The sequence below is a fragment of the Coturnix japonica genome, chromosome 19 (genome assembly GCF_054131305.1).
Source record: "Coturnix japonica strain WE chromosome 19, WE-NBRP24, whole genome shotgun sequence".
Lineage (NCBI taxonomy): Eukaryota > Metazoa > Chordata > Aves > Galliformes > Phasianidae > Coturnix > Coturnix japonica.
The window spans coordinates 12,427,530-12,453,583 of NC_140681.1; the positions used below are offsets into that span (position 1 = coordinate 12,427,530).

A 26,054-nucleotide genomic window follows, 5' to 3' on the forward strand; every position below is an offset into this window, starting at 1 on the left:
TTGCAAATGTAATCAGCGCAATTCCCAAACTATCCAACTTAAGGACTTCTGCTGTCTGACCTATCAACACTTTCTAATTACATACAATGAAGATGTTCTGTAAATAGGATTTTGTTTAAATGGAAGGTCCCCCATGCTATTGTTCTCATGCATTCAAGGCACAGAAATAGGGGCAGAACTAATCAGGAAGCGATTCATAATTTCCATGGCCTTCAACCGTGCTCAGACACACTGTGTGACAGTTATCTGCATGGTGCCCTGCAGTTACTGAGGCAGAAGAACGTGGGTTTCATCTTCAGTGGGTTCAATTTAGCACCATAACTCCATCTTCCCTGGACACCGAAGGACAGAACCCTGCGTGCACAGGGCCTTCCCCATCCACAATAAGTGCATGTAACCCCCAAAGGTGGCTCTTACCCCCAAAACAAATGCAAGGATTTTATAAATTTAGGGTTTTGTAAACCCTAAATTCTCCAGATTTTATGCTTGTATGATTCTCATAATAGCAAAGCAGATCATTTAGCTGACCTCAAACAACTAATTAATTAAACGTTCGCATGGAACTCGTAAGAGTTTCCTTCTGCCGCTTTCCCGACAGTCGCAAGGCCCAGCGCCCTGTACACGATGCTCATTGTGGAAACGCACACACAGCAGTGATTACTTTTGGTTGCTTCGGACGGCACCAAGAGCGGCTCTGCCCCGCGGTCTCCCAGCAAAGCTCAGCGCCGCAGGGACAGAAAGGGCCGTTGTTGGGGCCGGGCCGGGGCCGCTGTTTGTGGAGGGGGTCATTAGGAACAGTTTAGTCGGAACAAAAGGGGGTTTGTTTCTATTGTCTCGCTTGCAGTTTGACGATGTCTTAACTGAAAAATTATCTTAATAGCCCAACAGTATATATTTGCCTATGGGGCTCAGACGACCGCAGCGAAAGGCTTTGGATGAATGCTGAAAGGATGCACTTGACAAAGCAGCCTCAGTGCGCGCCAAGCACTGCTGAGCGAGCAAAAAGGGTCCGACTGAAAACTTAGAAGCCCCAATCTCCGAGAGGTGACCGCTGATAGCGCTGCGCTCCGAATGACGGATCCGCCACAAAAGGAGCGGCCGCGGTCCCAGGCGCTCACTGCAGCCACCCAGGTGGGTTCCTCGTGCTGAGAAGCAACGAGCTGCTGCTGCTGCGGCTGTGCCGGATTACAGCAGCAGAGCAAAACGCTGGAGCAGCAGAGCGCTGTGAGCGCGGTGTCCCCGTGCCGGAGCCCCGAGCCGCCCCGCAGGCGGAGATCAGCGCTGCGACGGCATCGGCGGTACCGGACTGCGGGCAGCAGCTGGGGCTGCGCTACGGGAATGTCGGACCAACGCAGCCTCCCGCTTATTTAAATGCTCAAGCACGATAAGCCTCGAACGGAAGAGAAGGCTCGGGGTGCGGCTGTTAGAATCTTTCTTTCTCCCTGACCGGTCTCCAAAAATCTCTCCGCTCCAGCAGCAGCAGTTTTATGATTCAGGGGCACGGTACATATGGTTTAGCATACACACCCCAGTTTTCCATGCAACCTCCCCTGCTAGGATTACTAATACTTGTGGCATGAGCAGTTTGTGCAGCAGCTGTGCAAGTGTTATGCAAGCATTTATGTACACACTGGAATAAAGGCACAAAATAATGGTTCTTTTGAGGCATTACCCCGCACCTGCCTGGAGAGAAAAAGTAAAACCATCCCAATTTGTCTCGCTGCATTTCACAGGTCAGCATCAGCTATTGCTGGTGTTCGCTTTAAAAACACGCAATAGGTTTATGAGCTTTTCATACACAGATGATTCCAAAAAATAAATCCTGCCTTTAGTGAACGCAAACAGCAGAGACCTAAAACACTCCAGAACACAGAAAGACACGCTAAGAAGAAGAACCCCGATAATCTGATGACGCACCGTGTAGCAAAGAGCGCACACTGTAAGGAAGCATTGCCAGCGGGCAGGATTTCTGAGCCACAGCACAGAGGTGCTGCAATGTTAAGTGTGCTCCTCTGCCATGGTCTTGTTACCTGGGCAGCTTTGGCAATGTATGGATCTACAAGTGGCCTTGTGATAAAAAATATTCACCTGATATCTCTGCTATAGAAACGCATTGCTTACAGAAAGCATAACGACATTACTGCACACCACCACGTTTACACACACTTGTACCAATATACAGCTGCATACAAACACATAAGATATACCATAGGGCTACATTCAGGCTGTAAATAGACATGTCATAAGTATTAAACCACAAGTGTTCCAGTGTTATGAACTCAACTCTATGCTCTCGGGGGTAATAACAACAGAAATACCCCACAGGGATCTCGTTCTGTGAGGTGCTCCCACATGCTGTGTCATGAAGGGCTGAGCTTTGCCCACCTCACACAGTGGAGGAATTCAGCATTAGAGCCCAATGTCACAAACCCAAAGATCACAGCTTAGTTACTGCAACCATCATCAGAAGCAACATTGCCCAAACCACAGCTTTCAGCTCCACTTCCCCTCCCACCAACAGCAGCAGCGAGAACCAACACTGAGCACAGTCCATCCCAGCCTCGACCTGCTTAAATTCCTGGATTAGAGCAAACACAACGGCTTACCCGTAATGCGATTACGTGTGTTGGTGAATACATTCCCAGTAATAACGCCGAGGAGGTGAATAGAAACTTTTGATAAGGATAATCCAATATGGCGTAATTAAATATGCAAGCTAATTATGCAGCTTCATGCAAATAATAATGCTATTATTGTAGTTATATAAGTGTTTGGCATGTGCAGAGCCCAAAGGAACAACCCAAATTCCCCAAACACATGTTAGTTCAGTGGGAATATTTGGAAGAAGAAGAAGAAAGTTTGCTGTAATTTAGGACTTGCACTTTGTTTGAGACAAATGAGAGAAGATGCAAAACAGAATGGAAGAGAAATGTGGTTAAAGCTGAAAAGAGGACATCAAAGCGGGAAGGCAAGGAGCATGAAAGTGATCCTGCAGAAAGGAGGAAAACTGCTTTGTGTCTAATGTCTGAAAACAGCCATGAAATGAGTTTGTGAGCAGAGCCTCCACTTTTTTACACTCCACGTAGTGAAACTGAATGTGAATGGCCAGATTCTGCTGTGGCACTTCACCTAACAGGAGTGCACAGTGCTGGGAGCAGCATGAATCCATCAAACACATACCTGAATTTTGCACATTTCGTGTTTTCAAATCAGACTCCTTATCTCCTAAAGATACTTCTAAGCGTACTGACTTGCACACCAACAAAAGCAGTGCCAGCAGTTGGTACAAAAATCAGATAAGAGCACGCATGTGAAGCTCAGAGAGATCACAAAGTTACTCAGTTGGTAACACGGCTTGTGTGGAGCTTCAAGAAACACGGGGAGGTTGTTCTTATAGAAATGAGCCCATGCAGCAAGTGCCAGCAAACAGGGATTGCTTCACCATAAGCATTTACCTTTCCATCTCAAGAAGAGAAGGAAGGACAGGAGCAGAGAAGAGGAAAAACTGGTTTCTTAATTGATCCAGGAAGGAGGAGGAAGATGATGATGACATGAAGGTGCCAACATTTCAGCACGCTGTCTGTGGTGGAACCGACCCTATGGAAGCAGGATGGCGGTCACACAGCAGGAAGAAAGGAGGGAAGAGAAGGATGTTGTCCATGAGAAAGACAATCCCCTTTGTACCTTCCTTGTCTGAAAGGGATTTGAAATTCAAGCTCAGATCTGAGGGCTGAACCACTGCAGTCTGAGCTGCATCATCCTTCATTGTATGCAGCAGAATAAACGCTGCTTTGTGTCCCACTGCGGGCTGAAGTCAATCGCTGTGAGCCTCGTGTTAAAGAAATGACTCTTTAACAGACCCCCGCTCCTTTCACACTCACAGCAGTTTTGTTTTTAAGAATACACACAAGCAGATCCTGCACTGCAACTATAATGCATTTCTTTAATGCTCTACCTGGTGCAATAGGAGCATAGAAAGCACTGCTAGAAAAGATTACCAACTACTTCTATGAAAGCAGGGGATACAATTTCAGTACTCCCCCCCCCCCCCCCTTTTTAAAGAACACATCCTACATTAAATCAGGAAGTATCCAATCTCAGACAAAACCAGACCACTTAAGCCAACAAAACAAGAAGGAAATAGATTCAAACATCACTTTTAAAAGAAATATGTCAAACCCAGAGGCTTCAAGGTTTGCATTTCTTCTATTGCTATTTCTTCAATGACACATACCGCTTCAGCCACTGTTACCTAAGGTGTTGAGTCACGATCCAAACCTTCCAAGTAGAATTTTTCTTCTCTTTTCCCTCTGAGTGATGCCGCTTTAAAACACAACACTGAGCTGAGATTTATTCAGTTTGAAAATGTGAGCTGGGAGCCACTCAGGTGTAAGTGATTCAGGCAGCGGGACCAGCTGCTCCCCATTCCACCAGTCCACCCTTACAGACTTTCAGCCTCCCTGACCCTGAGGAAGGTGAGTCCCCTTGTCCTGCTGTGTGATGAAAGGGCAACTCTGCCTACAAGGAACAAAAAAAGAAAGTGAAATTGAGTTATCTGTGGCTGAAAGGCAGAGCGGGGGATGCTCAGTCACCTCCCTGGTTTAGGGAAACGCCAGGCATCCCAGCCCAGTCCTGCCACCCTCTCTTTGCCCCCAGCTGTGCATTCCTGTGGCCTCCCTCATTCCAGCACCATCCCTAACGCACTCAGTCAGATCAAGGAGCTGATCCAGCAGAAAATTAACTCAGCAAAAACAAATAAGAAATGGTTTGAGAAAGATTATGTTTAAAAACAGAACAGGCTTCCTGACCTGTGCGCACCGGGAGGGCAGGGAGCCTGCAGCTGGAGGGCTGTGCTGGGTTTCAGCAGCTTGGATTTCAGTTGGTCAAGAAACCACACCCAAGGCAGGAGAGAAATTTAGGCAAATACCTGCCTGGTTAAGAGCAGGTTGGTACTGCTCCTCAGGAAGTATGGGAGAGTTTAATCTTAACTGTTTAATCTGAGTTTAATCTGAAGCACAAGTGCTAAGGGCTGATGCTCCCATCAGTGAGGGGTGAGGGGAAGGCACCCACCTGGGGTGGCATTTGAGCCCCCCCAAAGCGCCCCGGGCTTAGCACTGCTCCACACTATGGACCCTGGCTGCCCTGCACTGCCTCTGCCCCCACCACCATGCATTCCTAAACAACTGAGCTGGATTCAGTGCTGGTTCCACCACTATTTCAATAGCTCTGTGAGTCATGTCAATGCCATGCCTCAGTTTCCCTGTTATTAAAAGGTGCACACAGACGCACACAAACACACTAAACCATTCTGTGTCTTTCCCATGCAGCTCTTAACCAGTTACCTGCTGTCTGCAGGAGGAATTTAAACATAAAGAGCTAAAAGGAGGGCAGAACTTCCTGTTTCCAGAGCAGATGGAGGATCTGGTGCTAGCACTGCTAGTTATTTCTTGTCCAAAAACACCAGAGGAGCAATCTAACAAACTGCACTGACCTTCTTTCTCCCTGACTTTCTTCTTTCTCCTTTGCCTGAGGAATGAATCTTAATGGCAGCACCGACTTCGTGCATATGTCTGGTTCTCGAGGTTACCTGGGGCTGGGATCAGCATCGCAGATAAACCCTTCCATCCTGCTTTCCTCTTGCTTTCCAAGTGAGACCCGAGGAAGCAGCAGAGTTCATGGTGCTCTCAGCCTATCGTTACTGAGTAGCACTACCCAAACTGGCCGGGGCTGAGGCTGCATTGCTGTAGGTGTTACACACACGGAGTTAGAAACCGTGAAATCAGCGCTTAGAAAAGTAGGCGATTCATTCCCAGGGCGTTGCGCAAAGGTGTGCAGGGGGCAGCAGAACGGGCAGGGGACAGAGCAGGGGAACGCGGCGGCACGAGGTGCCCGAGCAGGACGGCAGCATCGCAGCACGGCCACGATACCGGGTTTGCGGCTCTGAGACGCCGAGTCCATCGCCCCGGTTGCATTAATGCGCACGAGTGCACAACTCTGCGCTTTAACTACTTGGGAGTCGCGGGATTTGCGCCGGCCGGGCACTGCTGCGCGCTGTTTGCGCGCACTGACGGCGTATCCGCACCTCCAAACTCTGCCTCCGCTCAGACCGCCCTCCTCCCCTCCTTCCCTCCCTCTCGGGGCGTCTTCTCCTTCATCACGTCCACGTTAATGCGACCGCCGGGACCGGCCGCCCTCGCCCCGAGCCAGCAGCACACGTCCTGCACAGCAACCTGATCGTCAGCCGTTCCCCCTCCCGGCGGCAGCGCGGCTTTGCTCTCCCCAGCGGTTTGCAGCGGGCAGGCGAGAGAGGAGCGCGTTGGGTTCCGCTCCTGCTCCTCCCACCAGAGCCACCCTCCCGCTGCCTCTCCGCGGAGCACGCAGCGCACACGGCTCCGCCGCTCCGTGCGGGATCGACCGCGGCGCTCGGGCTCCGCTCCCGGACGCAGCGCTCTCGCTCTCGCTCCGCTCTCGCTCCGCTCCGTCCTCCTCTCTCGCCGTCCCATGGGCCGGGGCCGCCGCGCAGCCCCCGCCGGGCCATGAACGGGCCGCGGCTCCTCCGCGGGGGCCGGCGGCCGGCACCGTGAGCGCGGGGCCGCGCATGCCGGAGGGGCGCGTCCCCCGGCGGGGCAGCCCCGCGCCCCCCGCGCCGCCCCCCAGCCGCCGCCGCCGCCGCCGCCGCCTCGCCGCGATGCCGGCGGGGCGAGGGCAGCCCGCCTCCTGGCTGCTGGTGCTGGGCGCCGCCGCCCCCGCCCTCTGGCTGCGCTGCGTCCTCGCCGACTTCACGCTGGACAACGAGGTGCACTCCAGCTTCATCCACCGGCGGCTGCGCGGCCCCGAGCGCCGCGAGATGCAGCGGGAGATCCTCTCCATCCTCGGCCTGCCGCACCGCCCGCGGCCGCACCTCCACGGCAAGCACAACTCGGCCCCCATGTTCATGCTGGACCTCTACAATGCCATGTCCGTGGAGGAGGGGGCGGCGGGGGCGGCGGCCGAGGAAGGCGAGGGCTTCTCCTACCCTTACAAGCCCATCTTCAGCACCCAGGGGCCGCCGCTGGCCAGCCTGCAGGACAGCAACTTCCTCACCGAGGCCGACATGGTCATGAGCTTCGTCAACTTGGGTGAGTGCCCGGGGCCGGGGCAGGGCTGGGCTGCGGGCAGGTGGCGGGATGGATGGTGAGGATGGATGGGAGCGGTCCTTGGAAGGTGACGGTGTGGTGGCCAGGCCAGAGTGCGTGCCCAGGGCTCCTGCTGCCATCCCAGCACACCTGCACGCTGACCCGCCGAGCACTTTACTTGCTTCTCCACCGAATAGTTCCGTGCCATCATTCCTAAAGTGGCCCTGCAGGTAGGAGCTGAGCTGCTGGGCTCAGCCGTGTCCATCGTCACCAAGGAGGACATGAAGCCTGCACGCTCATGGCGCTGCGGGACACGGGGCCACCAGGATGTGGGGCTCCCAGTGTGTTCCCAATGGCCTGGGGACATCCCACAATAAATCCTCACTCACTCCTGCAGCTTTTTCTGTTGTCCTCCATGAGTGCCACCAACTTGCCTCTCTTCCCAAGCACATGTGGATGGCTTTATGCAAATGATAAGAAGTTGGCATGCTTTGTATGCAGCTCGCTAGGCCTCTCTAATTGGATGCTACGGCCCAATCTGACTTCTATTTGCTTGCTGTAGATTGCACACCCGTTTGGACTGACTTGGCCGGATTTGAGTAAAATGCCATCAGGGCAAGTATTCTATTTTCAATATATAATTACAGACCGTGTTTCACTCTGTCCGCTTTTAGACCTCACCATACACAGCACTGAAACCACCACATGTGCAGACTGGGTGTCTGCAAAGACCCGGCACAACGCAAGTAGCATTTCCAAAACAAGATCCACTCATTGGTCCCAACCCGAGAGGAGAGAAGAGCAGAGCAGCGCATCGCCGGCATGTAACCTGCTGGGGATCGCAGACACTCCCATCATCCATAAAGCTTTTAATGCCTCCTGGGTCTCTGGGCTCAGGGGCAGCACAAACTTCTACCTCTCCAATCCCAGAGCTTGTAGTGTCGCTATCTGCAAAGCTCGATGGCAAACAATAGTAATTACTGGACACAACAGCCGTCCCAACACACGTCTTCCATTACATGGGATGCTGTGAGAGACCTCTGATTTGCACAAGCTGCACCTCCTCATTGAATGCCATAAGCTCTGCAGCAGGACTCTCTGAGTTACATTTGGCCTAGGGACTGTGCTCTTTAGGAGGGCTGATGCTTTCCATTTACAATTATTGTGTTTGCCTAATCACTGCTAGATACTTAAGCTGGTCAGCAATTATACGTTTAAAACCAAATATTTGAGCAGCCAAAAGGATGAATGGTGGTCAAATATTTGGCTTTAGAGATAAGAGCGATCTCGCAAACATTGTTCTGTGTGGATCCTGGGTCCTAAACAACGTACAGACACCCAGAGCACAGAAGACAAAGGACGTGGAAACAAGCATAGTGAAATTCACACTTCTGTGAGTTTCAGTGGAATGGAATGCACAGAATTTTAGTGGAGCAGAGCACATAAGAAGTGTGTAAGTACCAATGAGGGACGTGCAGCTCTGTGCTGGTACGCGGAGCTGCGGCTGCACTGCGCTCTGTCCTGCACTGCCTGCACTGCCGGCATCACGAGAGGCCTTCCCTGCATCCTGTGGAAGGGTTAAACAAAAGGAGTTAATCTGCTGGTCCCAAACTGGAATACAAATGGTTTGTGATTAGAGTGGAACCCATCCATAAACAGCAAAGTAAACAGGGATATGTCTAAGTAAGAACTTCCTATAGGGTGGGTTGTGCCTGTATGAACTGCGCACACTCAGTAATCTCTGTCCTGACGTGATATGATGGCGATGGTGGATGGACCCATTTTGACTTGTTGTGTTTTGTAGTTGGCTCAGAAATCTGAAAGCATTCCCTATGCAAAGTACTGTCAGCATGGTCAGCGAGAAGTAAGAGTACAGGCAAAACCCAAAGGCTTTAAACAAGGCAGGTGGGATCCCTACCAGCAAGGCACCTCTCCGAGGTTTATCTGCGCTGTTTTGTTCCCTTGTCAACAGTGCATGCCAGGACGAGTTTAAAAAGGACATAGATCCGTAATAGCTTTCTTCATCCCTGTGCACACCTTTCATCCCATTATAGTCATCGGTCTTTCATCTTTACAGGACAAAGACAGGCTTGTTTAGGGACGTTTGAATGAATTAGCCCAGCCACTCACGTATATAGGAAAATGTAACACCTGCTTTGATATGTACAGTGCGCCATAACATCCAGGGAAAATTAGAAGCTCTGTTGTAGAACTGATGCTTTTTGGGAGATATTCTGCCGTGATCCCTTTTACACCAGAGCTCAATTGCTGGATGCAGGCTGTAGTAAACTGTGTCCTACTTTTGTGAGAGCTCCTCTGCAAGCATTGCGTTTCACAGGTAGGCTTTTATTACTATGGCAGAGCCATTGCAATGAGGAAGTGTCACCGCATGATCAACCTTCATCTCAGTAGTGGAGGAAATAAAAGTGACTGAAGAAATAGTAATTCTGAATTTAAATAAACAAAGCGTGTTATTCCAGGCTTCCAAATGCTCATCTACAAATACGGGTAGCTTTGTGTTTGTTTGCTGTGTTCATATTCCCCATCTATCTATTCTAGTCATGCAGTTTTGGAGGAAGATGTGTCAGAAATAAAGATTTATACTGAAAGGCTGCCTGGGTTGCATAGTGAAAAAGAAAAAAAAAGACCCAAACCAAGCACAAATACACACTGATTTCTATGGAGATGCTGTGTGTATTTATCCCAAGGAATTTACACTGGGCATTGGCAGGGAGGAACCCAAGCACAGGTGCTCCATCTCAGGGTTATGTTGCAGGGAGCTCTGTACTAAGCATGTAAAATTCCTGTAAAATCTTGACAATTAATTAGATTTAGATTTATAACCAGTTAATTCACAGGCGACATTTTGTATTAACTTACACCTGTGCTAAGATGGATGAGGAATGGATTTGTGTCAAGAATGAATTGACGTGTAAATTAAAAGAGAGTTTAGCCACAGTGGCCTGACGAAGTCAGTCAGTTAATTGCTGTCTAATTTTACACAATTTATTACTGCAATTTCATTAGCTGGGATTCCATTTCAGACCCACGTCCAAACGAAGTTTACAAGCGGATCCATTTTAAGCACTGAAAAAAACACAAAACATTTTCTGCATCCGTTTAATTTCAAGTTTATAAACAGCAGCTGAAGAGTAAACATCCTCTGCCTTGCGTAGACCCTCGTCTAAAAATAATTGAGCTGTCCTCCTGCGGGTGATCCTGACTTGGTAAACAGACTGAACGTTTTCTTACCGCATCGGCACAAGTGCTGTGCAATTTGTTAATTTGTCTCGTGGTTGATTATAAAATGAACAACGTTGCTTAATCCTGGCGAAAAAATAGGGGGGGGGGGGGAGTGGAATTAGTCATTCTTGGAAGGAGCACATCAAAGTGGCTTTTGTTAATGTAAGTGAAAGAGCTGAAGAGCCCCCAAGTTTCCTTTTATTTCATACCATCTGGCTATCCTTTTTGTTGACAAGTGTTTGGCATGGGGAACCATCTCCCTGCCCTTTAATAACAGGCTTTAACACTGTAGGGTATTAGAAAAAGATTCTATAACAGTTAAAAAATTTCCTTCGGGGAATACTTTATAAAGTGAGCACGGGCTGCAGGCATTTGCAGCTGTAACCTGGCTTGTGTTAAAATTTGGAAGGGCTGCCTTGCATTCCAGCTCACTACAGGCCTTCGTTGGTGTACAGCCAAAGGTTAATATAGATGTCACACAGTTTTTCTTTGGAGAGCCTCAGATATAAGAGTACGCATACAGCTGTGTTTTTAGTAACCCTTTCATAATCACTTCTTTTAAACCTCATTTTCCTGCTTATATAAATCAAAGATTTTCAAGGATATTTGACCTGGATTTGAACTTATTTGATCTTCACATATTTCCCACTTGAAACAAAGCAGATTAAATGTTAGCCCCGAATGCCTGCTCGCCATCACATGGCTGTGGCCACGCACAAGGCCGAGCTCTCAGCTTCCTCTCCCCTCCACCTGGTGCCGATGTATCTCTCCTGCCCAAGCAGGTACACCCTGCAGGCAGCGTGGGTGCATGCAGCACTGGATGCCATGGGAGCAGCACGGCAGGAGGTTTGCAGCTGGCATCACCACAGCAGTGCACCGCCTGTGCAGCACGCAGGGGGCAGGTCTCCTCTGTGCACCCAGCCAGCTCCAGGGAGTAATTCATCCCTTTTCAACTTGCCTGCTGCAAGGAGTAAGGGGATAAAGCTGCGGCAATAGTCCCCCTTTGCTCGTGTTTCTGTGTGCAGGGGAAGCCCCCAGCCCTGACTGTGGTCTGAAAGGCAAAGCGCTGCAGCTTGGAAGTGCTCTGAAGCACATGGCCAGGTCTTGTGTGCCTGGAAGAGCAGCTGGGCATGGGCAAAGCATGGCAAAGCATCCTTAGAGCACCACATCCCCGCTGCCCTCCTGCATGGCAGCTGGAAGGGCCCCTGTACAGCAGCAGGGTTTTCTGCTGTAAATGAGCTTGAAACACTTTTTAGGGTTGGAGCGAGGGATGCGCGATGGAACGTTGTACAACAGGTTGGAAACATTAATTAAAAAAGAGATTATAACTATTAAAGCCCAGTCAGGGCTGTTGACAGGCTCCTTTTAAACAGGACACTGCTATGTTTTAGTTTAATACATTCTGGCAGTGTCACCGGGGTTAAGGCTAATACTGGGATGTGTGGATCCTGTCATGTTATTGTCAGGAGGAATGCAGGGATTAGGTTTAAAAGTGGCGGTGGGTGAGTGGTGCAGCTGTGTACACTTATTATAAAAGATTTAAGTCCCACTGGTAAAATCAATATATTAAATTGCGAGTGCCTCTGTTTTTAATTAGTTTAAATCAAATATGCTGTTAGTGCCATTATGGCTTCAATCCCTGGACCAAGTGAGGAAACGCTAATATTTATATAGAAACTGTTAATTTGTGGTTAAAATGATAACACATTTAGTTTTACACATCTAAATCGTCCTAACTTGATGAATACCAGCGAGACGTTGCAATGATGGATGAAGTCATCTGAGCAAGAGCACAAGTAAATTCTGATAGCAGGCAGATAAAGGGACTACCAGTTGATGAACAGCACTGAGAGGTCGGGATGTTTTATGTCCTCTCCCATGGTACAGCCATCCTTTCTAATATCCACTTGAGTTGATTACAGACATAGATACATAAAATAAGCTATTAGATACATACCTGTTTCCCTTCTAAAGGGAAGGAATTTCTAGAAATGAAGGAGCTTTTAAAATTAGTTTGGGGCTGAAGATTCCCATTCTACAAATGTTTGAAGTGGATAGGGCTACTCGCTAGACCTGATCATGTGGATAAAGCTTTGCACATGCATGTGTTTGGGAAATGGAAACCCAAGAGAAAATTCTTGGCTAGGGCTTCATTGGGTGTAAATGGTCCTAATTCCACTGGAGCTGGCCCTGCGGTCCCATTTATACAACTGTATGTCCAAAGTAATCCCAATAAACTCCTGCTTGATTTACACTAGCACAACTGAGAACAGAATCGGGCCAAAGAAATGCCCCTGTGCTGAAATAATGAGCATGCAGTAGTTTCTGCTACAGCTTCAAACAGTTCTCTCTCCTAATCTTGACATTGTTTTTGAGGGAGGTTTCCTTTACCGCCAATAATCAAAACAGGAACAAGCTCCTATTAGTCGGTGCTTATCATTATTAGCTGAATCTGTGTTGTTGAACTACAGCTGAATTCCCATCCATTGCAACAAACAGATCTGAACAAATAATGTTTGACAAAAATGTGAAACCGATATTTCTTAATGTAAGACATATTTCACATGGAGAAACTTCAGCGATGAAAGATTCCTGGTATCAAAATATCTGAATCGCAGTACAAATAAACAGTGCCTTGTAAAGACTGCGGGGCTGAATTCCGTGCTGGAGGAATTCCATTGAAGGCAGTGGAGTTGTGCCAGGAGATAAGCTGCCATCCAGGTCTTTTTTGGCGTTTGTGTAAAACCAGAAGGGCTTAAGATTTGGTTGGTAAACACTTTTGCTAAGAGGAAGGCGCAGGTAGCAACAAGAACCAATTCCAACTGCAGCGCTGCACGTTTGTGTCGACTTCATGATGAAGTCGGTGAAAATCCTTTAGTGATCCAGACTGAGTGGATTGAATTAATGGCAACTTTGAGACTATGAGTTTTAGTGTAATTGCTTTATTGTTTTGGAACCGAGATGCTTCCAATCCAGTTCCTGTGCAAACATGTTTAACGTGTGTTAATGTGTTTCAAAACCAGACCCTCTCCGCAAAATTCTGCTTCTCATTAATTGACATCAGTAGCATGGTACAGTATTTCAAAGCACTGGCCAAATATAAACTGTGTTTCTAATTTCCTTACTTTCCTGTGTTTGGAATGCCAATGTTAATTTGTTCCCATGCAAGAGTGCGAGCTGCCAACCACAGCTTTATATAAATGGCTTTACAGCGTGGGGCTGCCAGCACTAAATGATACTTAGCAATTTTCATGACATTTTGCATTTAATTCTTCTATGTACGTGTGAGAGAAAGAGAGATATATGGGATGCTGAACAACTGCACAAACACTGATGGTGGAGGCGAATGTGTGAAGTCATTTATCCTTCCCCTAGCTATTACTTCATACTTCTTCCCATTGCAGCTTTTTTTAACAGTCCATCAGATATTACATAGCATTTTCCCCATGCCAGGACAAGAAACAATTTAGCAGTGAGTTTTGTTGCAGACTGCAGACGGGTCTTTGTCCCCCCCCCCTCCCCATATTAGTGACTAACAGATGAGCAGAGGGGCTTTTGTTTATGTTGTTATTCCATCATTACGGACTCAGTAGTAGGACTGTGCTCTTGCTCAGCATGAAAAAACACAGAAAGAAAAAAGCTGCCTTTTTAGCAGTAGAGGAGGATCCACTGATTAAAACTGCCACAGATAGTTTTTGCTTAAAAGAAGAGGTGTAGCCAAAGAAAATCATCCGCTCTCTTCAGGACATTCAAGCATCACCATCGTTTCATTGGCACTTTGTACATGAAACAAACGTGAAGTTCCATTTAAAGAAATTAATTTTAAGCTGACGATGACGAAAGCAAGGTCTGTTTACGTGTTTCTCCTTTTACTCCTGGAAGAGATTCAAAATACAGACTGTTCACGTTTCAGCGGATCCCTGTTAATGAGTGCTACGGTTTATCTCTCAGTTCCCCATTTTATTGGAACAGGTGCAGTGTCTGCCATCTGTGCCAGCACCGCGCTGTACCAACAAACAAAGTGTTGTTTTGGTTCACTGGATTTAAAAGTCTCCAGAGAGTAAAGAAATGAAAGAGAAAGAATTTAGAAAGTGCCCAGTGAAGGAAAGGCACTTCAAGTAATGCGCTTTGTCACTCAAACCTTCCCGTAAATTACCTTCAACTATTTCTAAACTGTCTGAAAAATTGTATCCGTGGAGTATTAAGTTTCTGCTGCGTCTCGGAGGTCGCCTGCTATTCTTCCCCTTCTTTATCTCACTGCCATCGCTTCCAAGCACGGCTCTTCTCTGGGCACGTTGAATTAACTTTTACAGAAGTTAAAAATGCTGCTTTTTCTTCAAGCAGTGTAAATGTGCCAAACGGGACTGTTTCTGATTCTGCCTCGTTTAAAAGACACTGCAAATAGTCGAAGCTTAAAGAAGATTACGCTGTAATTAGACAGACAAACTCATAATTATTTAAGGGCTAAAACAACAACAGCAGCCCTTTCAGGCTCATTTTGACAGTGTTTATCCAGTGTATCTGGAAAGGCTTACAATTAAAGTGCCTGAAGGGTGGGGATGAGGTTTTTCAGCATGCAGTCAGTACTATCAGGCCCACCTGGCCTGGGAAACTATGCGGGCTTTGTAGTAGAGAAAATCCTTTAACTTAGATCTTCGTGGCAAGCTCTTAAAAGCAACCTTCCTTTTAAAAAGAGAAAAGGAAAAAAAAAAAAAAGAGGAGAGGAGAGGAGAGGGGGGAGAGAGGGCACTGCTTCCTCCTAAATAATAATTAGAACAAGCACGTGCCCTGTGAGGCTGTTTATGTGAGGGAATAACACCGTGTTGCTCAGGCTGACAATCTCACAGAGCACCATGTTTTAGAGTTTTGCCTGCTCTGCCCAATCCATTTTCCAGTGAGCAAGAAGTTCCCTCTGCCGGGCTGCAGCCTCTCAGTGCTGCTGCTTCCATCCCACCTGCACCCGCAGTGCTGGTCCTCTGCTGCTGGCACGGGGCTGCTGAGTGGTGACCTCAGTGCAGCTGAGGCTGTGGGGGGCTGGCACTGTGCCTTCACCCAGGTTTGGGGGCTGTAAATCACCTCGAGCTTTGACTCTATTACAGCTGCTGGGCCAAAGCTGCCTCGGCCACCTCGCTTGGTTGGCACCGGCGCAGCCGCTTCCATCCTCCCTTTTTACCAATTGTTCTCTCCACAGTAGAGTGGCAGTAAAACTTTTGAAAAAAAGACTGAGAGAACGCTGGGAGAGCTACTAAAAATGCTCATAAAATAATACAGCATCAGGAGTTGGGAGTCATAATTCAGATGGAGAGACAAGTCTGACCGAGAAGGGCTGGGAGCAGGGCTGGTAGTGCCTTCCTGCTTATGTACCTGAAATGGCCATGGACTGCAATGCGTCCTTCAGCACCCCAAAGGAAAACCAGTCCAGGTTTATCATGCAAATGGAAGGCAAAAGAATGGCTATAAGTAAGATGTTCTGAATCCTTACACCAGCCCAGTACCTTCAATACCATGAATGATGAGCGCTCAGTGCCTAGCAATCCCTACCAGTACCTCCCCTACCAGCACACTTAGTGCTGGCAGTCTGCTCCTCCCCTGGCTGTTAGGGTTAAAACTCATTGCTTCTTTCCCCCAAAATATTCGGAACATTTTAATCTGGCTATTTTTATTTGTTCATTACTGTGCAGTAATTATAATCCCACTGGGACTTTTTAGATGTTAATAAAGAGTGCTGCACATCATTCCTGCTGAAGCTTGTGTGGCACTATAAACATCATGCTGAGTTTAAGTTCCCCATTCTGACCAGATCCTGAAAAAATCCAGTGATGGTGAAGAGAAAAGAGAGCTTTTTTTGTTGTTGTTTAACAAAAAGAAATAGAGGGAAAAAAAAGAAAAAGGAAGTAACTTCAGCCTCACAATCTGCTAGCTACATAAAGCAGTAAATGTTCAGCTGAGACAGGGGAAAAGCAGAACTGCTGGAGATTGGTTGTTTCCTTTTGGAGGAAACAATAAATGTGCCCACTTGTATTTTAACAGCATTACTACCAGGCCCCCTAATTACACAAATATACTTGTAAGAAACTGCAGAAGAGAAGGGCTAAAGAAACAAAATACCTCAGCCCAGCTCCTGCTCTTCGACTCAGAAAGGAGCTTTTGGTAACCAAAAGTCTTTAAAGGTTGGCCCAAGTCAGAAGATGAAGATACTTCAGCACTCTGTGACGAATCGTTTGTCTTTGAGACAGGTGAAAAGAAGTGAATCAGACACGTGGTGTAAAGCTTCTCTCATTGGTGTGAACACTGCTTTGACCCAAGCAATGCTCAGTGTTGCAATTAAATTACAAGAATATCAGAACTCCATATCCCCAGAAATCTCAGACCGTTACGCTGCATTAAAACCTAACGCAGGGAATACAGAAGTACCTGAGGGAATGCAGAAACGTGCTGAAGCAAACCCCGAACGTTTCTTTAGAAAACAGCAGCTGTCATTCTGCTCATTAGTCCACAACTGTAAGATGAAAGCTGTTTCACTGAGAATATTACAGTGGGGGAAGCAATTAAACCAGCGTGTCTAATATTCAGAAAGCTCCTTCCCATGTTGGCAGTCCAGAAAGAAGACGGCGGCTGGTAGGTTGGAGGCTGAGCTGGAGCAGATGAGCTGTGTTGCTGCTTCTTGGGAGACACTCATAAATGCCATAATCTCATCTCAGTGCTATTTTTAATAATGGTACACACAGGCCGTGAACTGTGCTCCCTCCATTCATACCAAAGCGATGTGAAGACATGAGTGTGTATTACGACAGCTGATCTTTTACCCCAGAACTGCAATTGCAAAATTGCTTTTGAAGACAAGAAAGAAAGAAAGAAGGAAAGAAAGCCAACGGAAAACAAACAGAAAATGCTGTTGTTAGGGGCTGACTCAGGAGCTGGGTGGCCCAGCCCTACAGAGAGGCTCAGTGTCAGGAATCCAGCACTATGATATGGGAGCTGCTGTGCGGCATGCAGGGCGAGGTGCTGCTGATGGCACCAGTGCTGTTATCTTGTGCAGACATTGCTCTTGTATAATACAGATGGTGGGTGGGAATTAAACTGAAAATAAATCTCTTCGATGAGTTTATGCCTGCAGCATTGGCCACCAACATCTGAAGTGTAAAGGGGACACATGCACACACACGCACGCACTCTGTACATGTCTCTCTCTCTATATATATATGTCTTCTGAGGACATTTCTGAAATAATAGTTGGAACTTGCCATCACTTGAGGACACCAACATTTTACATCTACCAGCAGAACTATGTAGGAATGCAATCAACTAATCAACTCACTGATCTTTAACATTCATGATTCTTGGAGCCTTACATTAAATTAGCAAAAGAATAAACAGTCATCTGAATAAGAATGAAATGTGCTGCAATGCAAACCTCCCTAGAAAGCAGAAAGTTCATATGCGGAACTGTGAGCCCCATCACAGGCAAAGCCATGCAGAGCAATGGCAGGGCAGGATCAGTGCTGTGCTGGGCAATGTCCCTGTCCCCACTGCCTGTGTTTCAAAAGCAAGTGCTGCAGTGCCCCACCTGCCCCAAGATAACTCGACAGCACACAGGAAACATGATGATCTCAAAGGAAAATGTGCAGTGGATCACAAAGCCCCACTTCCACAAGGCAGGGCATTCTGGAGTATCTTTCCTGTCATTATTTTCCAAAGTGTTTCCTCCCACATCTCCAGAATATGTACTTCTATCCAATAATCCTGGCTTACTAAGCTGTATTAATATCCCTGGACCATCCATATAAACACAAAGCACCTGAAAAATGTGCAATGGATGTAACAGTATGGATGTGAGGGAAGAGCTGTGTTGCTGCAGGGCTTTCCCCACTGGGGCTCACAGAACTCCCCCCTCAGTAGTTGTTGCCCCTGCACAGGCAGCAGCTCCATCTCCCTGCACTCTCCTGGCCGAGAAATGTACAGATGTTTGTGATTGCATAGGCAAGCTCAGAAGGTCCGGCCTATTGCGGGCTTATGGCACGGCAGGGATTGTATACATTCCCAGTCAGAATTTTGCTGATTACAACGGAAAGCTGAGATTCTTATCTGACAGCTGAGTGTCTGATATCTGCTGGTTATTTTGTAATATCTCACAAACTACTTTCTCAACAAAGCCAGAATCTGGGATTTAAGCTAAGAAATCCAGCAAGTCGTATGTTTTAAACATGGAAAACTGGTTCTTGGATTATTTCCCTTTATCAGAGGGAACCACAAGAAAGGCTCCATTCCCACTGCCTTCCTCCCCAGGAGTATGTGCAGGTGGAGACCTAAACTTTGGAATATTTGGGGGGATGCTGCTGTTGTTTTGGCATTACGTTACTAAAGAAGGATGAATTAGATCTATGTTATTTATTTGGGTGGTTGCTCAGTAGATGAAAGGAAGCCTAATGCAAATGAAATGAATAAGCACTGAGGGGCCAATTTGCAGTCACTTCTCCCTTATCACAGCCAGTGCAGAATTGGGCACATTCCTTTGACAAAAACGAGGCATTTGAAGATTCCATCAACTGAACTTTTTCTTTCAAGTGTTGCCAGTAGATGCACTATATATACATGTGCTTTCAAAAGACTTTTATTTTGAACTCAAGATGTGAATCTACGGTATTAAGGAAAGCAGAACAATCCTTTATTTAGCTGCACCTGCACCTTAATGCCTAATGAGTTTAGTCTGATGGAATCCAGACCTCAGGAAGGATTATAAATTCTCATTTGATTTCATTTACTTCTAAAATACCTTAAACCAGCTGTACCAGTCTAGAATCCAGACCTTCTTTCTGTATCAGTTTTGCAAATGTTGTTGAATCTTTTGCTGTATTAAGGAACTTTATGTTATACAATAATACCCCAGTAGTAATAAAGAACAGAAGGTGAGTGGAAAGATAATTAGCAGCATGGAGGCAGGAAAAGCACTTGCACGTGAGTGAAGTTTTTATAAAGTTCTTTGTGCCTTGGAAGCAAAATTTGAGCAAAACTTGAAACTAAGTTAGTAGGCAACATCCTCTGGGTGTGAAGGCAGAGGAGTCTGTCCTGGCACACAGTGGGTATCAGCAGCACGTTCTGCCATTGCTGCCTGCTTTGTATAAACACATCTGAGATGCCTGGGCTCTGACCTTCCCAAGATTACTGACTCAAGCTGCTTATGATGAATAGTATCTAATTTATCAAATACATTTGAAACCTTGTTAGTTTGCTCAAGTGTTGTTACTGGAATGCAAGAGCATAACTTGATGCTGTTGCATCTCTACAAGACCAAATCACAGCATCAAAGACTTGTTATATCCCTTTTTCTTTCTTTGCATCTCCTAACACATGCCTGCTTGCAGATCGAGGTGCCTGTGCTGCAGACTCCCAGCTTCCTGCAAAGGGGCTCAATCCTTCCCTTGGATGAAGGCAGGGGCAGAAACTACAAGAAGAGTGGGGCGGCTCACAACATGGCCAGGCAAATCTAACCCTAACCTGACGCTACCTTAAAGCTGGCTTGAAATGTTGCAGGGAAACTTTCTACCTTCCCACCTAAGATGAAATTTGGTCCAAGCTGAAAAACAGCTTCACAGCTGGAATCCTTCAAGAATTACCTTTTTGTTTCCAAATTTGCATTTCAACCCAAACATCCCATTTTCGGTACCCTGGCAGTGGCAGTCTCTCTCACGCTGCCTCTTATCTCCCCTGGCTGAGTGCCCACGATTTCTGAACAGATCTGCTCAGCCACTTCTCTCCCTCTTTGGCCTGGGGGATTTGTTTCCATTTGCTCAATGCTGCGTACAAACAGACAGAGCCAACTGCTGGTTTTTGCATCAGTGATTTTTGAGAGGCCTCCAGATTACAGGAAACACCTTGAGCCCCATTTGTCTGCTGGCTGGACAGGGGGATTATTATTTTTCTCAACGAACTGTACTGTCACTAACTTCTCCCTGTTTGTGCTCTGCAGCCCCCCCACCCCCATCACCCTGCTCCCTTCTCTAGAGCAGTGCTGCCTTTGCCCATGCTATAACTGCTACCTCAGCCTTCCCCAGGTCTGTGCTTCCCCCCCTTGTCCCCAGGACATCCCTATCTCCTTGACCTTCTGATGCACCGGTGAGATGTGTGACTTGCAGTTCACACCTAATGCTGGTGTGGCTTCCTGGTGAGGCTGGCCTTGCCAGATACATTGCACTGATTTCACAGCACATGAAAGCAATCTTACCATCACCCGAATTACAAAGACAAAGAAAGAAGTGTAGCATTAGTGGTCATTATGCTGAAAGAGGGAAAAGAAAAATGTATTCCTGCATCTCTGTATTCCTCCCACACTGCTTTCAGAGGTCTCAGGACTTCAGAGATGCATTTGACAGTAGTATGTCTCTACTATTAGGTTGCATGGCTCCATGCTACACATTATGGTGCAGACAAGGACAAAACAGGAGTAAGACTGTGTTTGGTAGGCAGCAAACCTGGCAGCTGCTCACTCTGGGCAGTACATGATCCTTGCAGGGAGCTGCAGGAGCTCCCAGATCAGAGCTGCTGTCCCTTGCTGTCCCACAGAGACAGCAGGCCTGGGCTGTTGGTGGGGCAGGCTGGCACAGTTAAATACCAGCCTTGGTTAACCACGCTCCCAGTAACTGTGAGAATTTGGGATGTTTTGAGACAGCCACAATGCTGGGCAGCTGGGAGTGCATGGAAGGAGCCAGGTTTTGCAGCATCACTGCAGTTCCCAGCTTGCCTCCCTGGAAAAATGCCATTCCCAAGGTGCTGGGAAAGGGCTTATTGCTGGATGCAAAGCTCTGGTGCAGCACTGACCTGCATCCCCTTTCCCAGCAAAGAGTGGAATGAAACAAGGAGGTTTGAGATTCCTGGAAGGTGAAGGAAGGAGGGGTCTGTCTACGGGAACAATTTAATTCCTTTCCCCCCATCTTTGCATCATCCCTTTTCTCTGTTCCCTACACACCCGCAGTCCTCTAGAACTTCTGTACAGCAGCTGCTGACTGATAGCAGCACTGTTCTACTGTGTTTTGTCTGCTAAGGCTCTGAATAAGGTATTCTGAAGAAACGTCCCTCTTATGCTTCCCTGCTTATTTTACTTTGCTTTCCCCAGATACACACACAGACAGAGCAAACTCAGCATCAGGATTCGCACCACAGTCGGTCTGTTTACTATTAGGAGAGTTTTGTGTTCACAGTGCAGTCCCCTGTGTAAATTTTTCACAGTACTTTTCATCTAGTCTGGCTGTGATTTCAGCAGAGAAACCACAGCATAAATGGGTTCTGATCAGGCTATGATCAAAAAAGAAAATGAATTACCTGTGCATAACATGCCCATATATCTCATGGATGCTCTTTAAGCAGAAATAGCTTAACCATCAAGCACTGCCTTAAAGTGCCTATACCAAAATCCCAGCAGTGGAGCATCTCCAGATGCAGAAGTGACACACATGCTTCGCAGTCCATTCCCTCCCAGTTGTTGTCTTTCCCTTTTGCCATCTACTGTCCTAGGGAATCTTAAGTGAAAAGCCTCCTGGGCAATGCAGCAGCAGCAGCATCCTCTTATCCCAGGGCTCCTGGGAAGCCAGCAGCTTGGCATCAGTCTCCCAAGCCTCGCCAAGCAGGTATGATGCTAAACCTACCATCAGAGCATCTGAAAGAGCCCAGGCTTACTCTTAGAGAAATACTCATCTCTGCTCTGAGCAGCCCTTGCTGAAGTTCAACTGAGTCAGGAAGAACTTGCTGCTGCTTCGGAGATAATTAAACCCATCTTCCCTCAACCCGCTGTTTGTACACGCACAATGATACCATTGTTCAGAGTCATGCAACACATATGCTGCCATTAAAGTGTTTAATCTTGTAGTACAGTATTCCATTATTTTTTGGACATCTGTACATGATAGAAAGGGTACGTATTAAGGGATTTGTTGACAAAGAAATGGCTAATGCTGATACATGTGTGGACTGAAAGGATCTTTCCAAGTTGTGTTCAGCAGTAGGGAGTGCTGCTTCCCAGGCCCAAAGCCTGGCACAGATGTGATATGCACTGCTGCTATTACCACTTCTGAATTTATAACAAGGAGTCAGTGTTCAGAAGAATTTTGGAAGCTCCCTGCTGGGTTTGTGGCTAGGTGGTCTTGCTGGCAACACCACCTTCATGCTGAAAGCTGGAAAAATGAAGTGATGGTAAAAGGAAGAATATTAACTCCAGAGGGCTTTTTCCCTCACTCTCAGAGCAAAAATGCTGACCCCGGATTGCTCTGCAGCCATGAGCCCGAAAGAATTTAGAATCCCCCTGTTCCTAACCTCTGGGGCTGGGGATCAGGATTTATGGAGCCTGGTTTTCATCTCACTTGAAATTAATGCATTAGCTCTGATTGACACCAGTGGATGGGACAGGACTTTGCTCTGCCGCACACTGAAGTTACTGTACGACAGATTATCGCCTTCAACTTCCTTCACCCAGGTGTAAAATGGGTACAGGGGTGTGAGTTATCAAAATGGTTCCCTTTGTGAGCATTGCTCTGGCACAAAGCAGGTGGAGATGAGGCTGTCAGGACAGGGCTTTGCAGCCCAGACCCCTGAGCACTGTGAGTCCATGAGCATAAATGTGAGCTTACTATACAGTAAGTGTATCTCACAGACATAATCAAGGGTACAATTATTTTCCCTTTCATTTCTCCAGAAACCCACAGTAGCTCTTTGATAAGTTGGATGCTGCAGCTGACCAGTGTATAAAAACCCTCCAAAACTTTTTACCACTCTTAAAAATAACAGTGCCATCAGTTATGTGCAACCCAGGATATTTGGTCCATTCAGTCTATAGGACTCACAGTTGATATTCTTCAGCTGCTTCTTCTTCAGGTATTTCTTTAATTACTACATTAGCTGTCTAATGTTAATAAGCAAATCTTTTAACCGAGAGAATGAGGCAAAGGAAAACCAATCACAGAATGTCACATTCCCAAATTCTTGCCATTAGAAATTCACTTGACTGCCCCTGTAGCTCTTGTCATCAAACACAACGAGAGGGAAGCGTGGGCTTTTGCTATCTGTGGCTGTGGACGTTTGTGGGTCCCCAGGGCAGCTGGTTTCTAGGAACCTCTGCACAGGTGATGCAAGGCTGTTTCTCAAGGTTTGGGTTACAACCTCTGAAGTTACGGAGGGATTTTTTCTAGGGAAATTCAAATAGCATTTTGCACAGTAAATCAAAGCATGATTTGCTCTTCTGTGAAAACACCAAGGCTAAAACCCTCAGCCCGCAGCACAAGCCGGCCAGCTGTGGTCACCTCGAGGGAAGCGCTGGCTTTCTGCAGCTCTGCAGCTGTCAGAGGAGAAGGAGTTAAAGACTTTCCTGTCCGCTGAGCTCACCTCCACAACTCCAGCAGTCCCCGGGGCTGGGCAGCCACAGGGACACTCTGAAAACCTGTTAGACCTTGCTGCTGAAGTGTGGCAGATTGGTTTTGGCATCCAGATCTGCAGCAGGTTTCCCAGGCGAGGGCAGATGGCTCTCCCGCGTGGCTGAGGCTGAGGCGAGGGGGTGTTGTCTCATGGAATCTATTTTCCTCTGACTTATCTTTCAGTCTCAGGAATTCAGGACCTTTAATCTATTTGAGATTAAAGTCCTTTACAAATCCCTTCTGGCCTTTTTGGGGAGTAAAGAAGTTACAGACACCCTACTGCACATTCCTTTTGGTGCTTTTTTTTTTTTTTTTCCCCATTGTAAATTAGAAACAAGTAGCATCCCAGCTCCTGTGATCACTACAATAAAGGAGATGACTATTCTTGAAGTGCCTTGTAAAAAAAATTCACACATTTTCAGAAGAAAGTGTTAACGGGAAATATTACATTTTTACTTCTTTAGATATTCCAAATGTATTCCAAGGACATCCTCCATATGTGCTGGGGGAAGGAGTCATACAGTTACCAAAGCTTTCACAGTTTGGCAGCCTGAGAACAAAATCTATTTGTCTGGTGTTTACTTCACTTATGACAATGAGGTGTTTTTTACACCTTCAGAAAACGAGGATGTAAAAAAACCCAATTTCATTAAGTAAGGCCTATTGTGAAACTCACGGAAACTGGTGAAAATATTTCTACTGACTCCCCTATGGAGCTGGATTAGTTCTTATAACTCTTCTGTAACAATTATTTTTAATACAGTAATCCCTGAAAAATTACTGCCATCATCCACTGGTTCTTTACTTGATAGGCAGAGTTAATAACTGACATTGTTCCACTGTGCTTTTACCATGTCTGTGGTATGTGTGGACAGAAATAACAGCTATCACAACCTGTCTCAGCCAATCCATTTCTGTTGCTGGTTACAAAACCAGTGCTCCAGTCGGTGTTTACAAAATGAGCTCGAATCAGCTTTTCCCTTAGCAGCAGTGATTCACAAAGAAGCTGAGAAAGCTGGAGCTGCCATTTCCAGTCTTAACATACTTTGCAGTGAAAATGACCAAATGTGGGATGAGCTCAAGTTGCCCAGCTCTCTGCTGATGTATCGTTTCCTTTAGAAGTTTGGGTACCCTAGGGTGTTACATCAGGATCACAACATTTTCTGTCCAACATTACTCTTTCACGTAGCTTTTTTGACTGTATTACCACAAGTTCTAGATGTCAACCATTACAATTTTTCATCTCCATACCTTAACGTTTTAGGTTTTGCACTGAAGAAAATACATGTCAAAACAAGTGCAATTTTATCTTCATCTTCTCAGTATTTTTTTATCTGATACTTGGCTACATTACACCTGAGAACATGTATCCATCATGTTTTAAACATCCTCACTGTTGCACAACTATGCCACCCTGCCTCCTCTTGCATCACTACAATGCCAGAGCAGAGTTGGTTAGGAGAAACAAAAGACTAACAAGACATCAGAGCCCTGTCTGTATCAGTAGATGGCTGCAATCTGCACAGCACTCAGATCGTGGACAGATAGTCAAGGCCAGACTTTCAGAGATGTTGAGCTTACTCGCATACTTGCAAGAGAGGTGTGGCAGATGTACCGATAACCAGTAACCTCAGGTATGTGCTTATTCTGTTCACATCACCTTAATTGTCCTTACACGTTTTGGTGTCTTATTTTCTCACAAATTTGTCATCTTTCTCCACACCACAGCTCTCAAGCTCCAACATCTTGGCCTTTTCCAAAGAACTGTGTCAAAGGGAGTGCACAATGATCCCCATCAACTGTAGCTACAATTAACTGCCACACTCGCCATGCCACTCTTGACCCAAGAGGTGTTTTGCACTGGCTGATTTTGAGCTTTGTATTAAATTAGGTCATAAATTTGCCCATAGTGGTTGTGCCTCCAGAATAGGAACCCACTTCCAGAAGTGAGGAGAGGTAGCATTTAGATGTGCATCAAATATGACTCACTTTGGATTATAACATTAGGGGATGAGATCCACTGTTTTCCCACAGCTAAGGCACACTGTTCCACAGCAGAGTTATTTTTCAAGGCTGTTCTTCCTTTTCATATTTTATGATCTTTGACTGCACATCCAGAGCCTTGGCTTCCTCCCCAGGCAGCTGCCCTGCCAAGGCATTTGAGTTGTGGCAGTTTCTGAGCTGGAGTTTCCAATGTTTGAAATCAGGAACTGGGCTAAAACCATTCACCAAAAGCCTTTGGGTGGTAGTGATTAGTAATAGCCTGGGACAAACATGAGTTCAAGTTCTTTGGGCAGAA

General features: G+C 46.7%; 2 protein-coding genes across 24 annotated transcripts in view; one reads left to right on the forward strand and one right to left on the reverse strand.

The window, feature by feature from the left end:
* Positions 1–6,142, reverse strand: part of SPO11 (SPO11 initiator of meiotic double strand breaks) — a 28,245-nt gene extending 22,103 nt beyond the window's left edge. For 12 of the 23 annotated variants that reach the window (XM_085519786.1, XM_085519784.1, XM_085519783.1 and 9 more), the window contains exons 1-2: positions 5,492–5,859; positions 4,235–4,518 (exon numbers count right to left, since the gene is read on the reverse strand). The gene's annotated coding sequence lies outside the window, so the exon portion shown is untranslated. The other 11 variants (XM_085519785.1, XM_085519780.1, XM_085519779.1 and 8 more) reach the window with 6 other exon arrangements.
* The window catches only part of BMP7 (bone morphogenetic protein 7), a 41,708-nt gene continuing 21,796 nt past the window's right edge, over positions 6,143–26,054 (forward strand). The window contains exon 1 of the mRNA XM_015881794.2: positions 6,143–7,118. Coding sequence (XP_015737280.1) covers positions 6,599–7,118 — 520 coding nt within the window. The 5' untranslated portion in view covers positions 6,143–6,598. The remainder of the gene's footprint in view (positions 7,119–26,054) is intronic.